General features: G+C 42.0%; 1 protein-coding gene across 1 annotated transcript in view; it reads left to right on the top strand.

Moving 5' to 3' along the window:
* The window catches only part of LOC137144881 (cytosolic phospholipase A2 gamma-like), a 34679-nt gene extending 16578 nt beyond the window's left edge, over positions 1-18101 (top strand). Inside the window, exons 10-15 of the mRNA XM_067535367.1 lie at positions 416-535; positions 881-1010; positions 12339-12430; positions 14594-14748; positions 16300-16468; positions 17935-18101. Coding sequence (XP_067391468.1) covers positions 416-535; positions 881-1010; positions 12339-12430; positions 14594-14748; positions 16300-16468; positions 17935-18101 — 833 coding nt within the window. The remainder of the gene's footprint in view (positions 1-415; positions 536-880; positions 1011-12338; positions 12431-14593; positions 14749-16299; positions 16469-17934) is intronic.
* The last annotated feature ends 411 nt before the right edge of the window (positions 18102-18512 follow it).

The raw sequence follows: 18512 nt of genomic DNA, 5'->3' as shown, positions 1-18512 counted from the left end.
TCCCTTGGAACCTAGCAACGGAATATATATATTTTTAACAAAATTTGCAGCTCCAGTTTTCCTTCTAGGAACCAATTTATTTTTAACCAAAATGCCAGTTTGGTTGAACAGCTGATTTTCATTTAAAAAATGATAAAAATATTTTGAGCATCTCTTGTCAGACCCAGGTAGCTCAGACCAGAAGCCAGGAAGAAAGGTGAGTTCTACACATTACACTCCTCCTTCTACTGAGGTGGGGCCTGACGCTCTAGGACACCAGGTACAAAGAGATTCAGCAGCCAGGTGTCTGACCCTGCACGGACTGTTGCATCCCTGCTCCCAAGAGACTTTGGGCACCGGGAACATGAATCTTTCCTCTCTCAACCTCCGGGGGCTCACAGGATAGACAATCATACCATGTTCTCTTCCCCCAAAGGTACTGATTGCACTTGTGCACATTGTCGGGGCATTATCCTCCTCCTGGAACTTCAGTTTCAAGCTTCAGAGGGGAAAGACAGCGAGGGAGTCTTCAGGGAGCTGAAGGAAATCCTGAAAGGCAGGTGGCACTAGATTTACCACCTGTGCCTGTGTCTGATCATTTAAGATGGGATTTTCAAATGGGGTCCAAAATGTACTTCCTTAGGCACTTTAGGTCATCCCAGTTAACAGGTGAAAGAATTGCCGCATGCTTGTTTCCATGACAACTTTTTTTCACAGATCCCCAGGGCTGTTGCAATACATGCAGGCTGAGGTTTTCAAAAAGGCCTAAGGGAGTTAGGACCCCAAGTCCTAGGTGGGCACTAAAACCGCTTTAGCCCCCCTTTGTACATCCCTGTGCCTCTGAATGAGCTTTCTGTCCGTTGCCCCAAATCAAATTTCATTTCACCCATTATTTAAGCAGGTGAGAAGAGTAAGAAGGCCTACCAGAAGTGCTGTGAAATGAGTGAGACCTGGGGTTCGAAGACATGGAAAGAAAGAATGGCGGATTGCGCTGAACTTGACCGGATTTTTGAAACAGAACATGGAGGCAAGTCTTATAGAAACGTTTTTTCACTTACACAGGGCTTTTCAAAGGCATCTGGCCTCTTGACTTTCTGAATTATTGCTCCAGATGTGGGTGCTAAGAACCAGATGTCTTCTAAATGGAAGAAAATTTGTAATTTAACTCCTTCCCTGCATAATTCATCAGTTCATTTGTTTCCCCTCTTTCTTCTAATATATTTTTTCTCCTCACTTTAAGGGGAAAAACCAGAGAGTTCTGATGGTTCTCATGGTAAAAGAGCTGCATTAGAATATAATGCCAGTCCCCACTCAAGACAAAAGCCAGGCAAATAAATAATTTTGCATCTTCTCTTAATAAGATTTTAAAAATGTATTTATTCTTCACTGATTTATTTTGGTTTCTGTAAGAACAAAAAGAGGTCGGGGCACCCTTGAGAATCTTTCCAAATATAGTTTAATATACAGTGACTCGTACAGCAAGCAACTGCTAACTGCTTTGCAATAATGAGCTTTGCAGAAGGTCACACAATAGTCAAACCATGGCACAGTTGGGTGCAAAACCTACTAATCTAAAGACCTCCTAAAGGATGCTCACTAATCCAAAGGTTTCAGAAAAGAGCTACAAGAATTACCTGAGGCTTGGAATAAAAATCAGCCTCTTAATGAGAGATTAAGGATGCTCAACTGATTTAGCTTCACAAAGAGAAACAAGTATTTATCTGAGAAGGACATTTCTCAGAGCAGATAACTCTTTGCTGTAGCAGGGAAGAGCAGAGCCAGCTCCAGTGGCTGGAAGTTGAAGCTAGACAAATTCAGGTTAGAGGTAAACTGTGAAATTTTAACAGAGGGGAAATTAACCACTGGAAAATGTACCTGGGTGTGTGGCAGATTCGCCACACAAATATAGATTGGATGTTACTTTTGTAAATATCTTCTCTAGTTCAACCAGACGTTATGCGAGTAATGCAGGAGTTACTGTGTGTTATGCAGTGAGTCACGCTAGACATGGCCTTTTCTGGCCTTAAAAAATATGATCTCCTGAATCTTTCCAAATGTCTCCCTCTCCTACACTGAGAAGTACCTGAGTACGACTTTGTCGGCATGTCAAAGAGCACTGTTTTCTCAGCTGGGTCTTAGGCACTTCAGTCATTAGAAGTTCAGACCAATGCCTCAGATTCCACCCTACAAAGCTCTAAGCAGTCAGGGCAGATCCCAGAGCCCTGATGCAATGTGCTAAGTTTAGGATTTCCAGCATAACAAAGAGGTTGCTGGATTCCGCCTCAGTTAGTTTCAAGTTTGGAGTGAATTTAATATATAAACCCCATGGAGAGTTCATTCCAGTAACCCAATAGCAAGGTCTAGATTGGTGACGTGCATCTCCAAAAGAATGGATTATAACCCCCTCTCCTGGTGTAGTCGGAAAAAGAGATGCAGACAGCTGCAATTAGAAGACCAGGAAACAGCAAGGCTTTTAATAGTCTTGGAAGGATTAGATATTTATTGGTAATGTCGATTTCACAATACACACACAGGAAAATATTTCCGTTGATAATAATCAAAATTTGCAGATTGGCAGAGTAAGAAAAATGCTATTTGAGAACTTCTCAGAGTCAAGAACCAGTGATTCAGACTGCTGAATTAGGCTTGGTACAACAAATGGAGTTGCAAATAAATAGTAAAAATAGGTGTGATTTATTGATGTAAGAACATTTACTTTGTATATTTTGAATGGGGCGTTGACAGTTTACATCTTAATGGTTTATAAAGCTTTAACTCTCTGACTCTCCACATCTACTGCCATTACATCATTGTCTCTCGCCCCATAATTTTCCGCAGCTGTGAAAATTTAAATCGATAATAATCTTTTTTTTAAAAAAAGCTGAAAAAGAAACATTGATACTGTCCATTTAGATTATAAAAAACCCACCAGATTCTGCCAAGCCTAGTTATTATTCATAATAATGTTATCTAGCTCTGATGTAGTACTTTTCATTAGAAAAGTTCAACACACTTTATAAAGGAGGCCATTCTCATTATCCCCATTTTACAGCAGGAGAAACAGAGGCACAGGACAGTGAAGTGACACACGTCGTGCCAGAGTTCGGGGGAGAATACAGGGTTCTTGAGTCTTGCTTTAGAGTTCTAGCCATTAGGCCACACTGCCTCCCTAACTCATTACTTTGGGGAGAGTGGGGGGAAATTCAAAGGTATTTAGGTACCTAAGGCTGCAGATAGGCACCTAATGGCATTTTCAAACATGTCTAAGCAGATTAAGTGCCCACCCCCCATTATATTCTATAGGAATTAGGTGTCCAAATTGCCTATGCACTTTTGAAAATGCCTTTAGGCACCTATCTGCATCTTTTGGTGTCAAAATAATTTCAAAACCCTTCCCCTAGGTCCTTAGATTTCAAATAAGAACATAAGAAGTGCCCTAATAGGTCAGACCAATAGTTCATCTAGCCCACTATCCTGTCTCTGGTCTGGTCTATACTGCCAGCGAAATTCGGGGGCAGTTGATGGGAGTTATGCAAGCTACACAGAGTAGCTTTTGTGACTCCCATCGACTTTGTAACTTCTGTTTAGCGTGCCGTCTCCACTGCGCTGCGCTGATGGGAAATGCGTATCCGTCGATGCAGTGCTATGCTTTTTTCGGAGATGCTTTTGATACATCGACTTCTGGATCTTGGTGTGGAAAAAATGAACAAGGCAATTTTATTTACCCCTTCACATAGCACAAGAGCCAGGGATCACCCAATTAAATAAATAGGCAGCGGATTTGAAACAAACACAAGGAAGTTCTTCACCCAACGCACAGTCAACCTGTGGAACTCATTGCCAGGGTTTACTGTGAAGGCCAAAAGCGGAACTGGGTTCAAAAAAGAATTAAGCAAGTTCATGAGAATCAGTCCAGCAATGGCTATTACCCGAGATGGTCAGGAACACAGTCTAGATGTCCCTAAACCACTGGCTGCTAGAAGCTGGGACTGGATGATAGGGGATAGATCACTTGATAAATTGCCTGTTCTATTCATTCCCTCTGAAGCATCTGGCACCAGACACTGTCAAAAATCAGGATACCGGGGTAGCTGGACCATTGGTCTGACCCAGTATAGCCAATAATATGTTCTTATGTAAAGCAGTCAGGTCTATTTCCTACCAAAATCTCACTGGTTAATTAAAACACATAGATTAGAATTTTTAATTACCCATAATACATTCTTGATGCTCACTGGAAACTCTGGTATCTCTGGCTAATGTACAGATTCCAGCATTCCAATTTGATGCATTTTACTAACGAAAATAGTAGTTAGTCTTGACAGAATTCATTTTCTAAATAATTTTGACAGACAAAATCAACCTTTATTTTCCAAATTAGTATTTATTTTTATGAATTTAAATTTTCCCAGTTGTGGGAAACTGGTGGAAGGGTCAGACAATAATTATTTCATGAAAGTAGATATTGAGATTCAAAAACGGAAAGCTTAATAACTATTAATATGCAAATTGTCAACGTCAGTTGTCAAAATATAGGAAGTAAATATCTGTAAATCAAACTTGCTTACCAGTGTATTTTTCTATCATCATCGGTGGACATATTTTTTTCATGTGTGTGTGTGTGTTCTGTGAAATCCACATTTAGAGATAAAAATATAATCCTTCCAAGCTTAATAATAGTTAAGAAATAAGGAATTCCTCAAAAGATATAGAGATGGTAAAAAAGAGTGATTGATTAAAGGTATCTAAGTATGAACCAGGATTTTCAAAAGAATCTAGACACCTAAATCCCACCGATTTAAAAACCCAACAAGGTGGTGGTGTTTTTTTTTTTAACTGGTCCTGAGTAACTTTCCAGTAATTTAAGAGAACACAAGGCCATTTAGAACTTATTCCAAACCAATAAAATATTCAAGGAGTATGGCAGTGAAGTTTTGAGCAGCTTTTAGCTTTTATGAGAAAATGAAGGTTAAGCCTACTTTCTGAGAAAGTAAATTTAGTTTCTAATTTTTTATTAAAGATCAACAGAAATGCTTACAGTGCAATTTTATTCATTTATTTAATTGTTGAATTATTTCTTTTTTACGGGATCACTTAGAGGTTCAGTGTCAAGAGTGCTAGGTATGGTAATGGAACCAAGGTGGCAAAGTTATTTCTAAAAGAGATCTCAATGAATATTTTCCACCAGTCCATCCCACTCGGTCACTTTCCTTGCATAGGCCCTGATCCAGCCCAGCATGTGCTTTACTTCAAGCACATGAGTTGCCCCATTAATTTCTTAGATGAACACAGGCAGTGAGTCATTCCATTGCCCGTCGTTCTTTCATTTTGACCTACCCCACTGCCCCCAATGGGACTGGAGCTGGGCCGAGAGGTGATTCTGTGTCACCGGGAGGATCAATATTTTGAAATTTGGTTTCATTCTGATTCAGAAGCAAACCCCAACATTTCAAATTTGTCTGTGAAAAGACCCTGGAGCTGGGGTTTCCCTTGCCTAAGGCAGCTCACTTGGATTCCTAGACTCTGAGGCCATCTGTTGCTAAGCCAGGCAGGGCAGCAGGCAGGAAACCAGGCGGGTTTCTGGTGGTTCTGTCACCATCAAAAACCCTCCGTGAAATTTTCCCATCTCAACAAAAATGGCAAATTCATGGGGAAAAAAATGTTTTGTTGGAATGTTTCCAACCAGTTCCAGGTGGGTTTTGTCTGTGCAGATTTTGCCACATACCCCCTGCAACAGGAAGGACTCAGTTGTGCTGTCCCAAGAGCAGATCAGGGGTAGGATTTTAACTCAATATACGTCTCTTGTACCACGTCCTCTGAGAGGGCAGACGTACTGGGCATGAGTTCTGCGTATAACATCATTTTCTTCCCCTCCAAAAGGAAGGTTAAGATAATAATTATTTCATAATTGTAGACATTGAGATTCAAAATATTAAAACTTTATAACCTTAAAACACAAACTGTCAATATCACGTGTCAAAATATACAAAGTAAATATCCTTAAATCATATTTGCTTGCCTCTGGAAATTTCCATTATCATCGGTGGAAGCATTTTTTTCATCAATGTGTGTGTGTTTCGTGAAATCGACATTTACTGATAAAAATACAGTCCTTCAAAGCCTTATAAAAGTTAAAAAATAAATAATTCCACAAATAAACACTGATGGTGATCAAGGGTCTTCCCAGGTTCAGGGACATATTGTTAAAGATGTCGACACATGGAATGGGCTTTTCAAAAGCATCTAGGCACTTAACTCCCACTGATTTCAAAAGACCACTAGATGATTTTGTTTTTCAACTGGCCCTCAGTGAATTTGTCATAACTTAAAAGAATACTAGGTCATTTAGATCATATCCAGACATAATAAAATATGAAAGGAGTATGGAAGTTAAGTATCTAGCAGCCCTTGACTTCTTTGAGCAAACAAAGGCTATTCCCACCTTTTGAGAAGTAAATTTAGTTACTAACTTTTTATTATAAATCAACAGAATTGCTGCTGAAATGTTAATTGCTTATATATTTATTTATTGCAGGCCCAGTGACTGGTTCTGTGTCAAGTGTTCCAGGTATGGTAATGCAACCATGGTGAAAGAGCTATTTCTAAAAGAAATCTCAATGAATATTTTCCATCAGTTCATAGAATCATAGAATATTAGCTTTGGAAAGGGACCTCAGGAGGTCATCTAGTCCAACCCCCTGCTCAAAGCAGGACCAACCCCAACTAAATCATCACAGCCAGGGCTTTGTCAAGCCTCACCTTAAAAACCTCTAAGGATGGAGATTCCACCACCTCCCTAGGTAACCCATTTCAATCCTTCACCTCCCTCCTAGTGACAAAGTCTTTCCTAATATACAACCTAGACCTCCCCAACTGGAACTCGAGACCATTGCTCCTTGTTCTGTCATCTGCCACCATTGAGAACAGCCTAGCTCCATCCTCACTGAAACCCCCTTCAGATAGTTGAAAGCCGCTATCGAATTCCCCTCACTCTTCTCTTCTTCAGACTAAACAAGCCTAATTCCCTCAGCCTCTCCTCATAAGTCATGTGTTCCAGCCCCCCACTGGATTCTCTCCAATTTGTCCCTATCCTTTCTGGAGTAGAGACCCAAAACTGATTCTGTTTAAGGAGGGGTGGGGAGGTTCCATATTTTGAAATTCAATTTGGTTCTGATTCAGAACCAAACCCAACATTTCAAATTTTTCTGTGAAAAGACCCTGGAGCTGAGGGGTACTCTCTGCCCCAAGACAGTCCACATGGTGGGGCTGCCCCGCAGCTGTGTATCCAGGAGGCCCTGGGTTCTACACTGTAGGCCAGTGTTTCTCAACCTGGGGATTTAGAGGGGTCACAAGTGCAGAGCTGGTATTGGGGGTGGCAAGAAAGGCAATTGCCTGGAGCCACAGGGGCGCCATGAAACTAAGTTACATGCCTCAGCCCCGTGGGGGTGGGACTCAGGCTTCAGGGGTACAGTAGTTTGGAAAGGTTAAGAACCACTGCTCTAGGCCATCTGCTGATAAGCCAGGCAAAGCAGCAGGCAGGAAATCAGTCAGGTTTCTGTGGTTCTCTCAAAATTGAACTGCTTTCACAGAACACTCCCATCTCAACATATGGGCAAGTTCATAGGGAAAAGTGTTTTGTTTGAGTGTTTCAAAAAAAACGCAAGTGGGATTTGTCTGTGCAGCTTTTGCCACATGCCCCTTCAATTGGCAGAGATTTTTGAGTAAATGAAGGCTAATCCTACCTTGTGAGAAAATAAATGTAATCAGTAAGTTTTTATTAAAGATCAACAGAATTGTTGGCAGTACGATGTTATTCATTCATTTATTTGATTATTTATTTGTTTGTTTATTACAGACCCAGTGACTGGTTCCGTGTCAAGTGTGCTAAGTATGTTTATGCAAACTAGGAGAAAGACTTATTTCTAAAGGAGATCTCAATTAATATTTTCTATCAGTTCATCCCACTCAGTCACTCTTTTCTTGCATAGGTGTTTATCCAGCCCAAAACGTGCTTAACTTTAAACACATGAATTCCTGCACTAGAGTAACAGTCCAGTTGTTTATTTTTAATCAATGTGTGTCTTGTAAAACTGAAATTTACTGATAAAAGACTAATCCTTCCCAAGCCTAATTAAAGTTAAGAAATAAGGAATTCCACTAAAGAAAGAGAGATTGTAATCACGAGTCTTTCCAGGTTAAGGGCCATATTGTTCAAGATCCCGAAGCATGGACCAGGATTATAAAAGAATCTAGGCACTTATCTCCCACTGATTTGAAAAGACCAGTAGGTACTTAATTTTTTTTCAACTGGCCCTCAATGAGTTTGCTTTATTTTAAGAGAACACAAGGACATTTAGAACTTATCCAGGCATAATAAAATATTAAAAGAGTATGGCAGTTAAGTACCGAACAGTGTTAGGCTTCCTTGAGCAAACAAAAGCTATTTCTACCATCTGAGAAAATAAATTTAGTCGCCAACTTTTTATTATAAATCAACAGAATTTCTGACAGTATAGAGTTATTTATTTATTTATTTGTTACAGGACCAGTGACTGGTTCCGTGTCAAGTGTGCTAGGTACGGTAATGCAACCAAAGTGAAAAAGTTATTTCTAAAAGAGCTCTCAATGAATATTTTCCACCAGTTCACCCCACTGGGTCACTCTTTCCTTGCGTAGGCATTGATCCAGCCCAGCACGTGTTTAACCATTAGTGCATATGTTGCCCCATTAAAGTCATAGTCGAGTTATTAGTAGGGCACAGTCACTGAGACCTGGTCTACACAGCTTGTATATCTCCCATTGACTTACAAAAATTCTAATTAGTGCTGCGTCAATGAGGCATTAATCTTTTTGCGGGGATGGATATATTTAGTTGACTTCTGGATCGACTAAGCAGGTCTCCGGTGCCTCTCAATTGATCCTGCAAAATTGATCCTGCACTGCCGATAATGCTGCCAGATGTGTAGACATACTCTGAGTCATTCTACTGCTTGTTCTTCTTTCATTCTGACCTACTCCACTTCCCCCAGGGGACCTGGAACTGGAAAGAGAGGTGATTCTGTTTCATGGAGGCGGGGCATTGATATTTTGAAATTTTGTTTTGTTCTGATTCAGAACCAAACCCCAATTTTTAACTTTCTCTGTGAAAAGACCTTGTGTATGGGGTTCCCCAGCCCAAGGCAGTCCATGAGGTGGGGCTGTCCCACAGATGTAGACCCAGAAAGCCCTGGGTCCTATACTGTGAGGCCATCTGCTGATAATCCAGGCAGGGCAATGGGCAAGAAACCAGGAAGGTTTCTGCTGGTTCTGTCAGCATTGCACACCCTCCACAAAATATTCCCATCTCAACAGATAGGCAAATTCATGGGGGGAAATGTTTTGTTGGAATGTTTCCAACCAGTTCCAGGTGGGATTTGTCTGTGCAACTTTTCTCTCATGACTCCTGCAAAAGGCAGGGCTTTTCGAGTAACTGAAGGGTAATCCCTACATGGTGAGAAACTAAATTTAGTTATTATGTTTTTATGAAAGATCAACAGAATTACTGACAGTGCAATGTTATTAATTTATTTATTTGTGTATTTATTTATTTATTCATGTATTTATTTATTACAGGCCAGGTGACTGGTTCAGAGTCCAGTGTGATGGGTATGTTTATGCAAACTAGGAGAAAGTGTTATTTCTAAATAATAAAATATTAAAGGAGTATGTACGGTAATTAAGTATTTAGCAGTCTTAGGCTTCCTTGAGCAAACAAAGGCTATACTTACCTTCTGGCAAAGTAAATTTAGTTACTAACTTTTTATTATAAATCAACAGAATTGCTGATAGTACTAAGTTTGCGGATGACACTAAGCTGGGGTGAGTGGTAGATACCCTGGAAGGTAGGGATAGGATACAGAAGGACCTAAACAAACTGGAGGATTGGCCCAAAAGAAATCTAATGAGGTTCAACAAAGAAAAGTGCAGAGTCCTCCACTTAGGAAGGAAGAATCCCATGCACAGCTACAGACTGGGGACCAACGAGCTAGGCAGCAGTTCTGCAGAAAAGGACCTGGGGGTAACAGTGGATAAAAAGCTGGATATGAGTCAGCAGTGTGCCCTGGTTGTCAAGAAGGCTAATAGCATATTGGGCTACCTTAGGAAGAGCATTGCCAGCAGGTCACGGGAAGTGATTATTCCCCTCTATTCGGCATTGGTGAGGCCGCATTTAGAATATTGTGTCCAGTTTTGGGCCCCCCACTACAAAAAGGATGTAGACAAGTTGGAGAGAGTCCAGTGGAGGGCAATAAAAATGATTAGGGGGCTGGATCACAGGACTTAGGAGGAGAGGCTAAGGAAACTAGGCTTGTTTAGTCTACAGAAGAGAAGAATGAGGGGGGATTTGATAGCAGCCTTTAACTACCTGAAAGGGGGTTCTGGGGAGGATGGGCTAGGCTGTTCTCGGTGGTGGCAGATGACAGAACAAGGAGCAACGGTCTCAAGTTGCGGAAGGGAGGTCTAGGTTGGACATTAGGAAAAAGTTTTTCACTAGGAGGGTGGTGAAGCATTGGAATGGGTTACCTAGGGAGGTGGTGGAAACTCCATCTTTAGAGGTTTTTAAGCTGCAGATGTACAAAGTCATTGCTGGGATGATATAGCTGAGGTTAGTCCTGCTTTGAGCAGGGGGTTGGACTAGATGACCTCCTGAGGTCCCTTCCAACTCTATGATTCTATGATTCTAATGTTATTAATTAATTAATTATATTAATCGGTTTATTTATTTATTTGTTGCAGGCCCAGTGACTGGTTCAGTGTCAAGTGTGCTAGGTATGGTGATGCAAACAAGGAGAAAGAATTCCTCTGTCTTTCCTTGCATAGGCTTTGATCCAGCCCAGCGAGTGCTTAACTTTAAGCGCATATGTTGCCGCATTAGAGCCATAGTCCAGTTGTTAGCCGGACACAGGCAGTGAGTCATTTCATTGCCTGTTGTTCTTTAATTCTGTCCTATCGCCCTGCCCCTGATGGGACTGTAGCTGGGCCCAGATGTTTCACGGGGGGCTTCAATAGTTTGAAATTTGGTCTCGTTCTGATTCATAATGAAACCCAACATTTCAAATTTCTCTGGGAAAAGACCCTAGAGCTGGGGGTTCCTCCTACCCAAAGGCAGTACGGATGGTGAGGCTGCCCCAGAGATTTGGATCCGGAAAGCCCCGAGGTCCTCAACTCTGGGGCCATATGCTAAGCCAGGTAAAGCAGCTGGCAGGAAATCAGGCAGATTTCCGGTGGTTCTATCAATATCTAACTGCTTCCATAGAATGTTCCCATCCCAACAAAGAGGCAAATACACGGCAGAAATGTTTTGTTGAAATATGTCCAATCAATTCCAGGTGGGATTTGTTCATACAGCTTTTGTCACATGTAAAGGGCAGGGCTCTTTGAGCAAAGAAACGCAAATCCTACCCTGTGAGAAAGTAAATTTAATTGTTAAGTTCAACAGAATTACTGGCAATGCAATGTTATTAATGACTTCATTAGTCAATTAATTAATGTATTATTTTATTTATTTTATTACAGAACCAGTGGCTGGTTCCGTGTCAACTGTGCTAGGTATGGTTATGCAAACAAGGAGAAGGAATTATTTCTAAAAGAGATCTCAGTGAATATTTTCCATCAATTTCTCACAAGCATGTGCTTATCTTTAAGCGCATGAGTTGCCCCATTACAATCATAGTCCAGTTGTTAGTTGGACACAGGCAGTGAGTCATTCCATTGTTCATTGTTCTTCCATTCTGATCAGTCCCACTGCCCCTGATGGGATTGGAGCTGGGCCGAGAGGTGATTCTGGTTCATGGGTTGAGTTTGATATTTTGAAATTTGGTTTAGTTCTGATTCAGAACCAAACCCCAACATTTCAAATCTCTGTGTGAAAAGATCCTGGAGCTGGGAATTTTGCAGCTTTTATCCCATGTGGGCACATACCACATGCCCCTTGCAAAGGGCAGTGGTCAGTTTTGCTGCTTCAGGAGCAGACCAGGTCAGGATTTTACTCAATGAGCCCAAAAACTGTCCATGTCCCTCACCCTTTGAAAGTGGGCAGAATTATTGGAGACTTGCTCTGTATCAGGCACTGTTTTTTCCCCCTCCATTGTGGCCCTGCCCCCTCTCACACCTACTAACAACCGAGAGAAAAAAAAGGAAGACAGATTTAGCTGGGGTTGGTCCTGCTTTGAGCAGGGGGTTGGACTAGATACCTCCTGCGGTCCCTTCCAACCCTCATCTTCTATGATTCTATGAACATGTCTACACATTTCCCCTAGCTGTTTATTTTAACTTATTTTCAGCTTTGATTTTTAGCCTGATTTTTCTTGCCCAACAGGAAGTATATGGAGTGGACATAATTTCCTATGGAAAATCTACAACTGTGTTTGCCACTGGAAGTGGGGGAGCATCAATAACTTTCTATACAAATATCGTAAGCAAAATGGCACTTTCCACATCTGTGTATACATCTGGCATGACAATTGCTCTGTTTTTCAAGGTTCTGTTTTGACAGTCAATAGATTAAACAGAAAAGAATGAGAAAAGGACAGCTGTGTTGTATAATGGGCAAAAGGAGGCCTCAGAGGGTGAGAAATAGCAACGTGGCCATTATACTGTGTAATGGGTGTTAAGCTCAACAGAGGATGGGGGTTGGGAAGGGAGAGCCCACAAAGAGCTTTGAAGATTGTCATGAAAATTATAATTAATTCTGTATCTAGTATCCTACATATTTATTGTCCCCCACCCCCTCTTGCCATATTATCTGGTGACAGGTTTTAATTTTTCCGTTGAGCCAATGGAGAAAGGGGGTGCAAAAATGAGAAATAACTTTCTCAAGGTGCCAGAGGAAGGGTGTTGAGGACTCTGACAATTATCACAGCCTTATGAACATCTGTGTGCACAAGAGAGAGCTTGTAAAAGTAGCAGCAAAAAGGGAAATTTGGGGTTTTGTTCCAACAAAATGTTCTGATTGTTTTGGTTTTGCATTATCACTGTCTAATAGCTAGAGTGGAAACTTAGTTTCTAAGGTTTTATTAGAGTGAAACTGCAAGGAGTCCACAATTATTTTTAAAGCAAGATGTACTCTCGAGATCTGCTCAACGTTTCTCAACTGACATTTTTATTCCACGTGGCAAAAGGCCGTTTTCTAAAATCAACTTTCTCATGGAAAAAAAATGTCAAATTTTTCTGGGAAATAATTGAATTGAATTATCCATCATTGTTGTTTGCGAAAAACAGAAAATGAGTCAACTTCTATCGATGGGCAATGAAAATAATTTTGAAATGTCAACATTTTTGCTGGTTGGGAGGATTTTATGTTCATGTTTTGGCCAGCTTTAATTGCTTTTGAAGTGGAAAGTAATTAAAAGTCACTTCAAATGCAACTGAAGGGAATGTGGACAGATGATTGTCAAAGTGTTGTTGCTATGTTTGCCCCACATTGTTGTGAAATAGGGTCAAAGCAAACATTAGATGTGACTGGTTTTAGTATGAGGCTGAATCTGCACTGAGTCAGAGCTTCTTAATAAGGCACCAAGATTGTCCTAAAATGGAGGCTCACCAGAAGCTCATTCAAAAATGAGTTTATGGATGATGATGCTCATGTGCCACCAAGTTGGTTTGGAGGCTAATTTCCCAACATTAAGATGAGGTATTTCATGGCGCCTTAGGGCGAGATGTTGGTGCCTAAAGATATTGAGAGACATCTGGGGTTAATGGGAGTTGGATACCTAGGCCCAGATTGTTAATGTATTAGGCATTGCTGTGCTCAACATTGAACTGATTTAGGACAATGGACTGCCAATGGGACTTTGGCTCCTACGTGCCTAAATTCCTTTTGAAAATTGAGATTTAAGTTCCTAAATCTGTTAGGCACTGAGCATAGCAGCATCTAATTACCTTTAACAATCTGGGTCCTGGGCACTTTTGAAAATCCTGCTGGGCATCTCTCTGGACACCAGCCCATCTTTGCAAGTGTGGTCACTTGTGATCATTACAAATTACCCAAGCAGGTTAGGCACCTAAATCCCACTATTTTCAAATGGAATTAGGTGCCTGTCAGTGACCATGATATGGTCGATCATGCCTAGTGGTTACAGCAGCCATCAGTAGCCAGGAATCGGAACTGAGGTCAGAGCAGGAGTCAAAGATCAGGGACCGGAGCTGAGGGTCAGAGGCCAGGCATGAGAGCCAGCTATCTGGAGCAAGGCGAGGCGGGTGCAAGGCTGGAGACAGGACAGGAGCAGGAGCTATCACAGCCATGGCTAAATGCTTTGAGCAGCCAACGTCCTGCTGCTGGACATAAGAGTAGGTCTGCAGATCCCTGCACCTAACTGAGCAGTCGGGCTAATCAGGTGGCTCATCTGGGACCCAGTTGTGCTCGTTAGACTCCCGGGGGATTAAGCTAGCATGTAAACAGGGCTAGCTGCAAGTCCTTATTCCTAACTTGCTTTAGAAAATCCCACTCAGAGTTTATCTGCCAATCCAGGTGCCTTTGAAAATGCATGTGGAATTTCAGTGGGATTTGGGCACCTAACTCATGGTGACCCCTTTAAAAAATCACTGCCTCAGACAACACTCGGATGGATTTTTGCAGGTGATGCTCACTCCACTGGGTTGGCCAGGGACAAAGTCATCCACTTGATCGATGCCGGCCTTGCCATCAATTCCGCCTACCCCCTTGTCCTGCGTCCAGAGAGGAAAGTGAAACTGATTCTTTCCTTCGACTTCAGCGCCGGGGATCCTTTCGAGGTAACTATGTTATTTACGGTGATGTGTCCCAAAACCCCATTCAGGATCAAGAATCCATTGTGCAGGGCACTGCACAAATACCCAGGACCCGACCTGCGACCTGCTGAGGTTATGCTATTGTTAACAGCAGTAATTTGGATTCACTCAAGGTGCCATTTGGATCACAAATTGATGCATGTGGTGGTATAAAATCCACTGGTAATACCTAACTTATTCTCTACAACATCACTTGGGTTTGGGGTGTGACCGAGCATGATCTAGTCAATATGACCTCTCTTTCCCTTTGGATATCATGGAAGAAGAGGAAATTCCTCAAGGTTCAGCTTCCTCTATATACAAAATGGCAACTGCTCACTCCACAGATGTGTCCCTGTGTGTATCACAAGCCTATCTGATGGCCTAAATGGTAATCAATAGGTATGACTACTTTTTATTTCTGTTAGTGCCTACAGAACCAAGAGCACTTTAGAAGGAGGAAATGGGGTCAGTGAAAATGTATACTACAGAAAGGATGGGAACAGTCCAGCGGAGGACAGCAGAAATGATTAGGGGACAGAGGCACATAACTTATGAGGAGACGCTGAAGGACTTGGGCTTATTTAGTCTACAGAAGAGAAATGTGAGGGTAGATTTGATTTAGCAGCCTTCAGCTACTTGAAGGGGGGTTCCAGGGAGGATGGAGCTAGGCTGTTCTCAGTGGTGGCAGATGACAGAACAAGTTGCAATGGTCTCAAGTTGCAGTGGGGGAGGTCTAGGTTGGATATTAAGGAAATCTTTTTCACTAGGAGGGTGGTGAAGCACTGGAATGGGTTACCTAGGGAGGTGATGGAATCCCTGTCCTTAGAGGTTTTTAAGGCCTGGCTTCACAAAGCCCTGGCTGGGATGATTTAGTTGGGGTTGGAGCAGGGGGTTGGACTAGATGACCTCCTGAGATCCCTTCCAATCCTCATCTTTTATGATTTTGTGATGCTGCTGAGTTCCAATAAGTCCTTTAGAACTCTGCAAGCTCATTAACCACATCCTCACATATAGCCCTTTTCCAGATGTGATTTTGTCTCTCTCTAGTGGCTCCAGATACTATAACACTTTGCTACTTTGTTTTCATCAAACACAAGTTTTCCTATGGGAGAATTTGTAAACAAAGACACAAAGAAGCAAACAATTTTGCTTTTGGAGATTGAAGGGTGGGCTCGATTCCTGCTTATTACCTTAGCTGCGGTTTCAAAAGCCAACTATGGGATTTATTTTCGTGGGAACTGGTTATCCATATCTCTTCGGAGATTTTGAAAGCCTCAGCCACAGAATACGCATTGTTACACAACAATTCTGCTGACATAGAAATAGCAACAGGATTTTGTCTGGTTTCCAATGGAGGCCCTCTGTTAGTCAGTACCTTAGAGGGTCCTTGGAAGGTTTGTACTTAAGGTAAGGGTTTTTTTAAATTTTTAAATTTATAGCATATCGTGGCCATATCATGGCATTGCATTTTATTAGTGGAGATGGTCATTTTTTAATTAATTTAGTTTAAAATCACTTTTCCTTCCTTCCCAGACCATCAAGAAAACTGCCACGTATTGTGAGGCAAATCAGATCCCATTTCCCAAGATAGATAAAAAAAAGCTGAAGAACCCAAATAACCCCTCTGATTGCTATATCTTCAAAGGAAAGGACGTTCCCACCGTCATGCACTTCCCGCTCTTCAACAGCATGAATTGTCCAGGTAACTTAACTGCATGCCGCTCTTCAAAAGTTCTACGGGCTAGATTGACCTAATTTCTGGTTCAGCCACCTAAATGCCAGAATCAGGCCTCTCTGAGAATCACAAAATCCCCACTCAGCTGCCGTCAGACTCATTGGAAGTTTATAAGAAGAGCTTGGAGAAACACCTGTCAGGGTTGGTCTAGATTCACTGGGTCCTGCCTCAGCACGGACTTGGTGACCTCTTGAGGTCTCTTCCAGGCCAACATTTCTGTGATTCTGTGAAAACCTCAGAAGTTGCCATGTTGTTCTCCTGCCTCTTCAGGTACCTGGTGTGACTCCTCCCTGCCTAGGGTAGCCCACCTGAATATGCAAAGGCCAGGGCAGGCTGCAAAAGGAGAGCAGATTCTCCCAACTGGTGATTAACACTGCAGTTAGTCAGCAACCAGTCACAAACAGATCTTCTGATCTCCCACACTGGTTATCATGAAGCAAGAAATACACAGTCCCCTTTACTGCATTTCAGTCTCTGGCTCCCAATCACCAACTGGGTCCAGTAAAAAGATCAGTTATTTAAACTCTATTCCCTTTACCTAAATGTTCTCCTGATTCCCAAAGGGTCAGCCACATTGCCAGATCAATATTAGCTTGGATCTTACCCAAAATACCACACTGCCAGCCAATCCTTTAGCACCTAAAACTAAATGTTTATTATTAAAGGAAAGAAACAAATGAGAAGAGAAATGATAAATGGTCAAAGCAATCGGACACATACAAATGACTTTAAGTCCATATATATCAAATTCTCAGCAGAATTGTGGGGTTTGCAGGTTTGTATAGTCCCTCTGGTGTACATCCAGTACTTGGATGGGTCTCAGTCCTTTGTTTCACAGCTTCAGTTGTAGATGAGTTGATCCTGAGGTAGGAAGCAGTAATGAAGACAAGATGGGGATGGTGCAGCTGTCTTTTAGTCCCTTTGCCATGTGGCTTGTTCCAAACAGCCCCACAGCACATGGCATGGAAAAGCCTCAGATTCCCCTGCCCCTAGGCATGTTCTTACATGCCCTGGTACTCAGAGGGTGCAACCCCTGGGTCCTTTCACTGGATTCTTTGTACCTGTGAGTTCCCTTGATGGGCCATTAAGCAGGCTTAGTGCTCCTGCCCTCCTGTCTGGGTGTCACCCAGAAACACAGATAAGTTGAAATACAAATATACCATACATATGCAGAGTTTATAACAGTAAGATGATACCTACACATAAACGTTATCATATTTAGCAAATTATAGCCTTTGCGATGGTAACTGATACGGACTATCTCATATAAATGATTGTAGTTTTGCAATATTGATATCAAGAACATTATAGATGATCACCTCTATTCTAGACAGCATCACACCTGTATTCTATGCTTCTGGGAGCAGTAAAAGTGTAAAACGAGTACCACTATTTTCCTCTCTTTGGCACTTACCCACCCGTTTTATTCCTAGGTGAAATAGATAACTTCAGAAATAAGTTTCCCACCTTCAGTATGTCCTACCCAGATGATGATGTCAAACAACTCCTCAAGAAAGCAAAGATGAATGTATCCAACAACAAGAAGATGATTCTGGAGGAGATCCAGCAGATTGTGTCCTCCTCCACCAAGGAGTTTTAAAACCACATCGCTGTTTGGCTCATGTTCATGAAGGGCGGAAAATCTGTGCATGGCCCTGAATGGCACATTGGCCACGATCCTGTACACGGTGACTACTGAGTGCAGCAGGAAGGAGTTAGTTTCCTGGGGTTAGATTCACAAAGGGATTTAGGCACCTCTCTGCCACTTTTGGTGCATATGTCCCAGATTTAGGCACCACTGAGATTCGCAAAACTCTTGCTCACTTGCCGCAGAAACCTGTAGCACCTAAATTCCCTCAGCACCTAAGTTTTTTGCAGTAAAATATCCCTGGGTGCCTTTGTTTCTACCTTGGGGCACGTACACCGCAGCTTCCATCTCGGTGTCCAGATGCCTAAGCCCCAAATGATTCCTGACACGGGAAAGACAGGCCTTTCTCAGTCTCACTCACCT

The sequence above is a fragment of the Emydura macquarii genome, unplaced genomic scaffold (genome assembly GCF_026122565.2).
Source record: "Emydura macquarii macquarii isolate MOO-44397 ecotype Brisbane River unplaced genomic scaffold, CSIRO-AGI_Emac_v2 contig_3487, whole genome shotgun sequence".
Taxonomy (NCBI): Eukaryota; Metazoa; Chordata; order Testudines; family Chelidae; genus Emydura; species Emydura macquarii.
The sequence above is the reverse complement of the archived record's forward strand: the minus strand, read 5'-3'. Positions and strand labels throughout refer to the sequence as shown.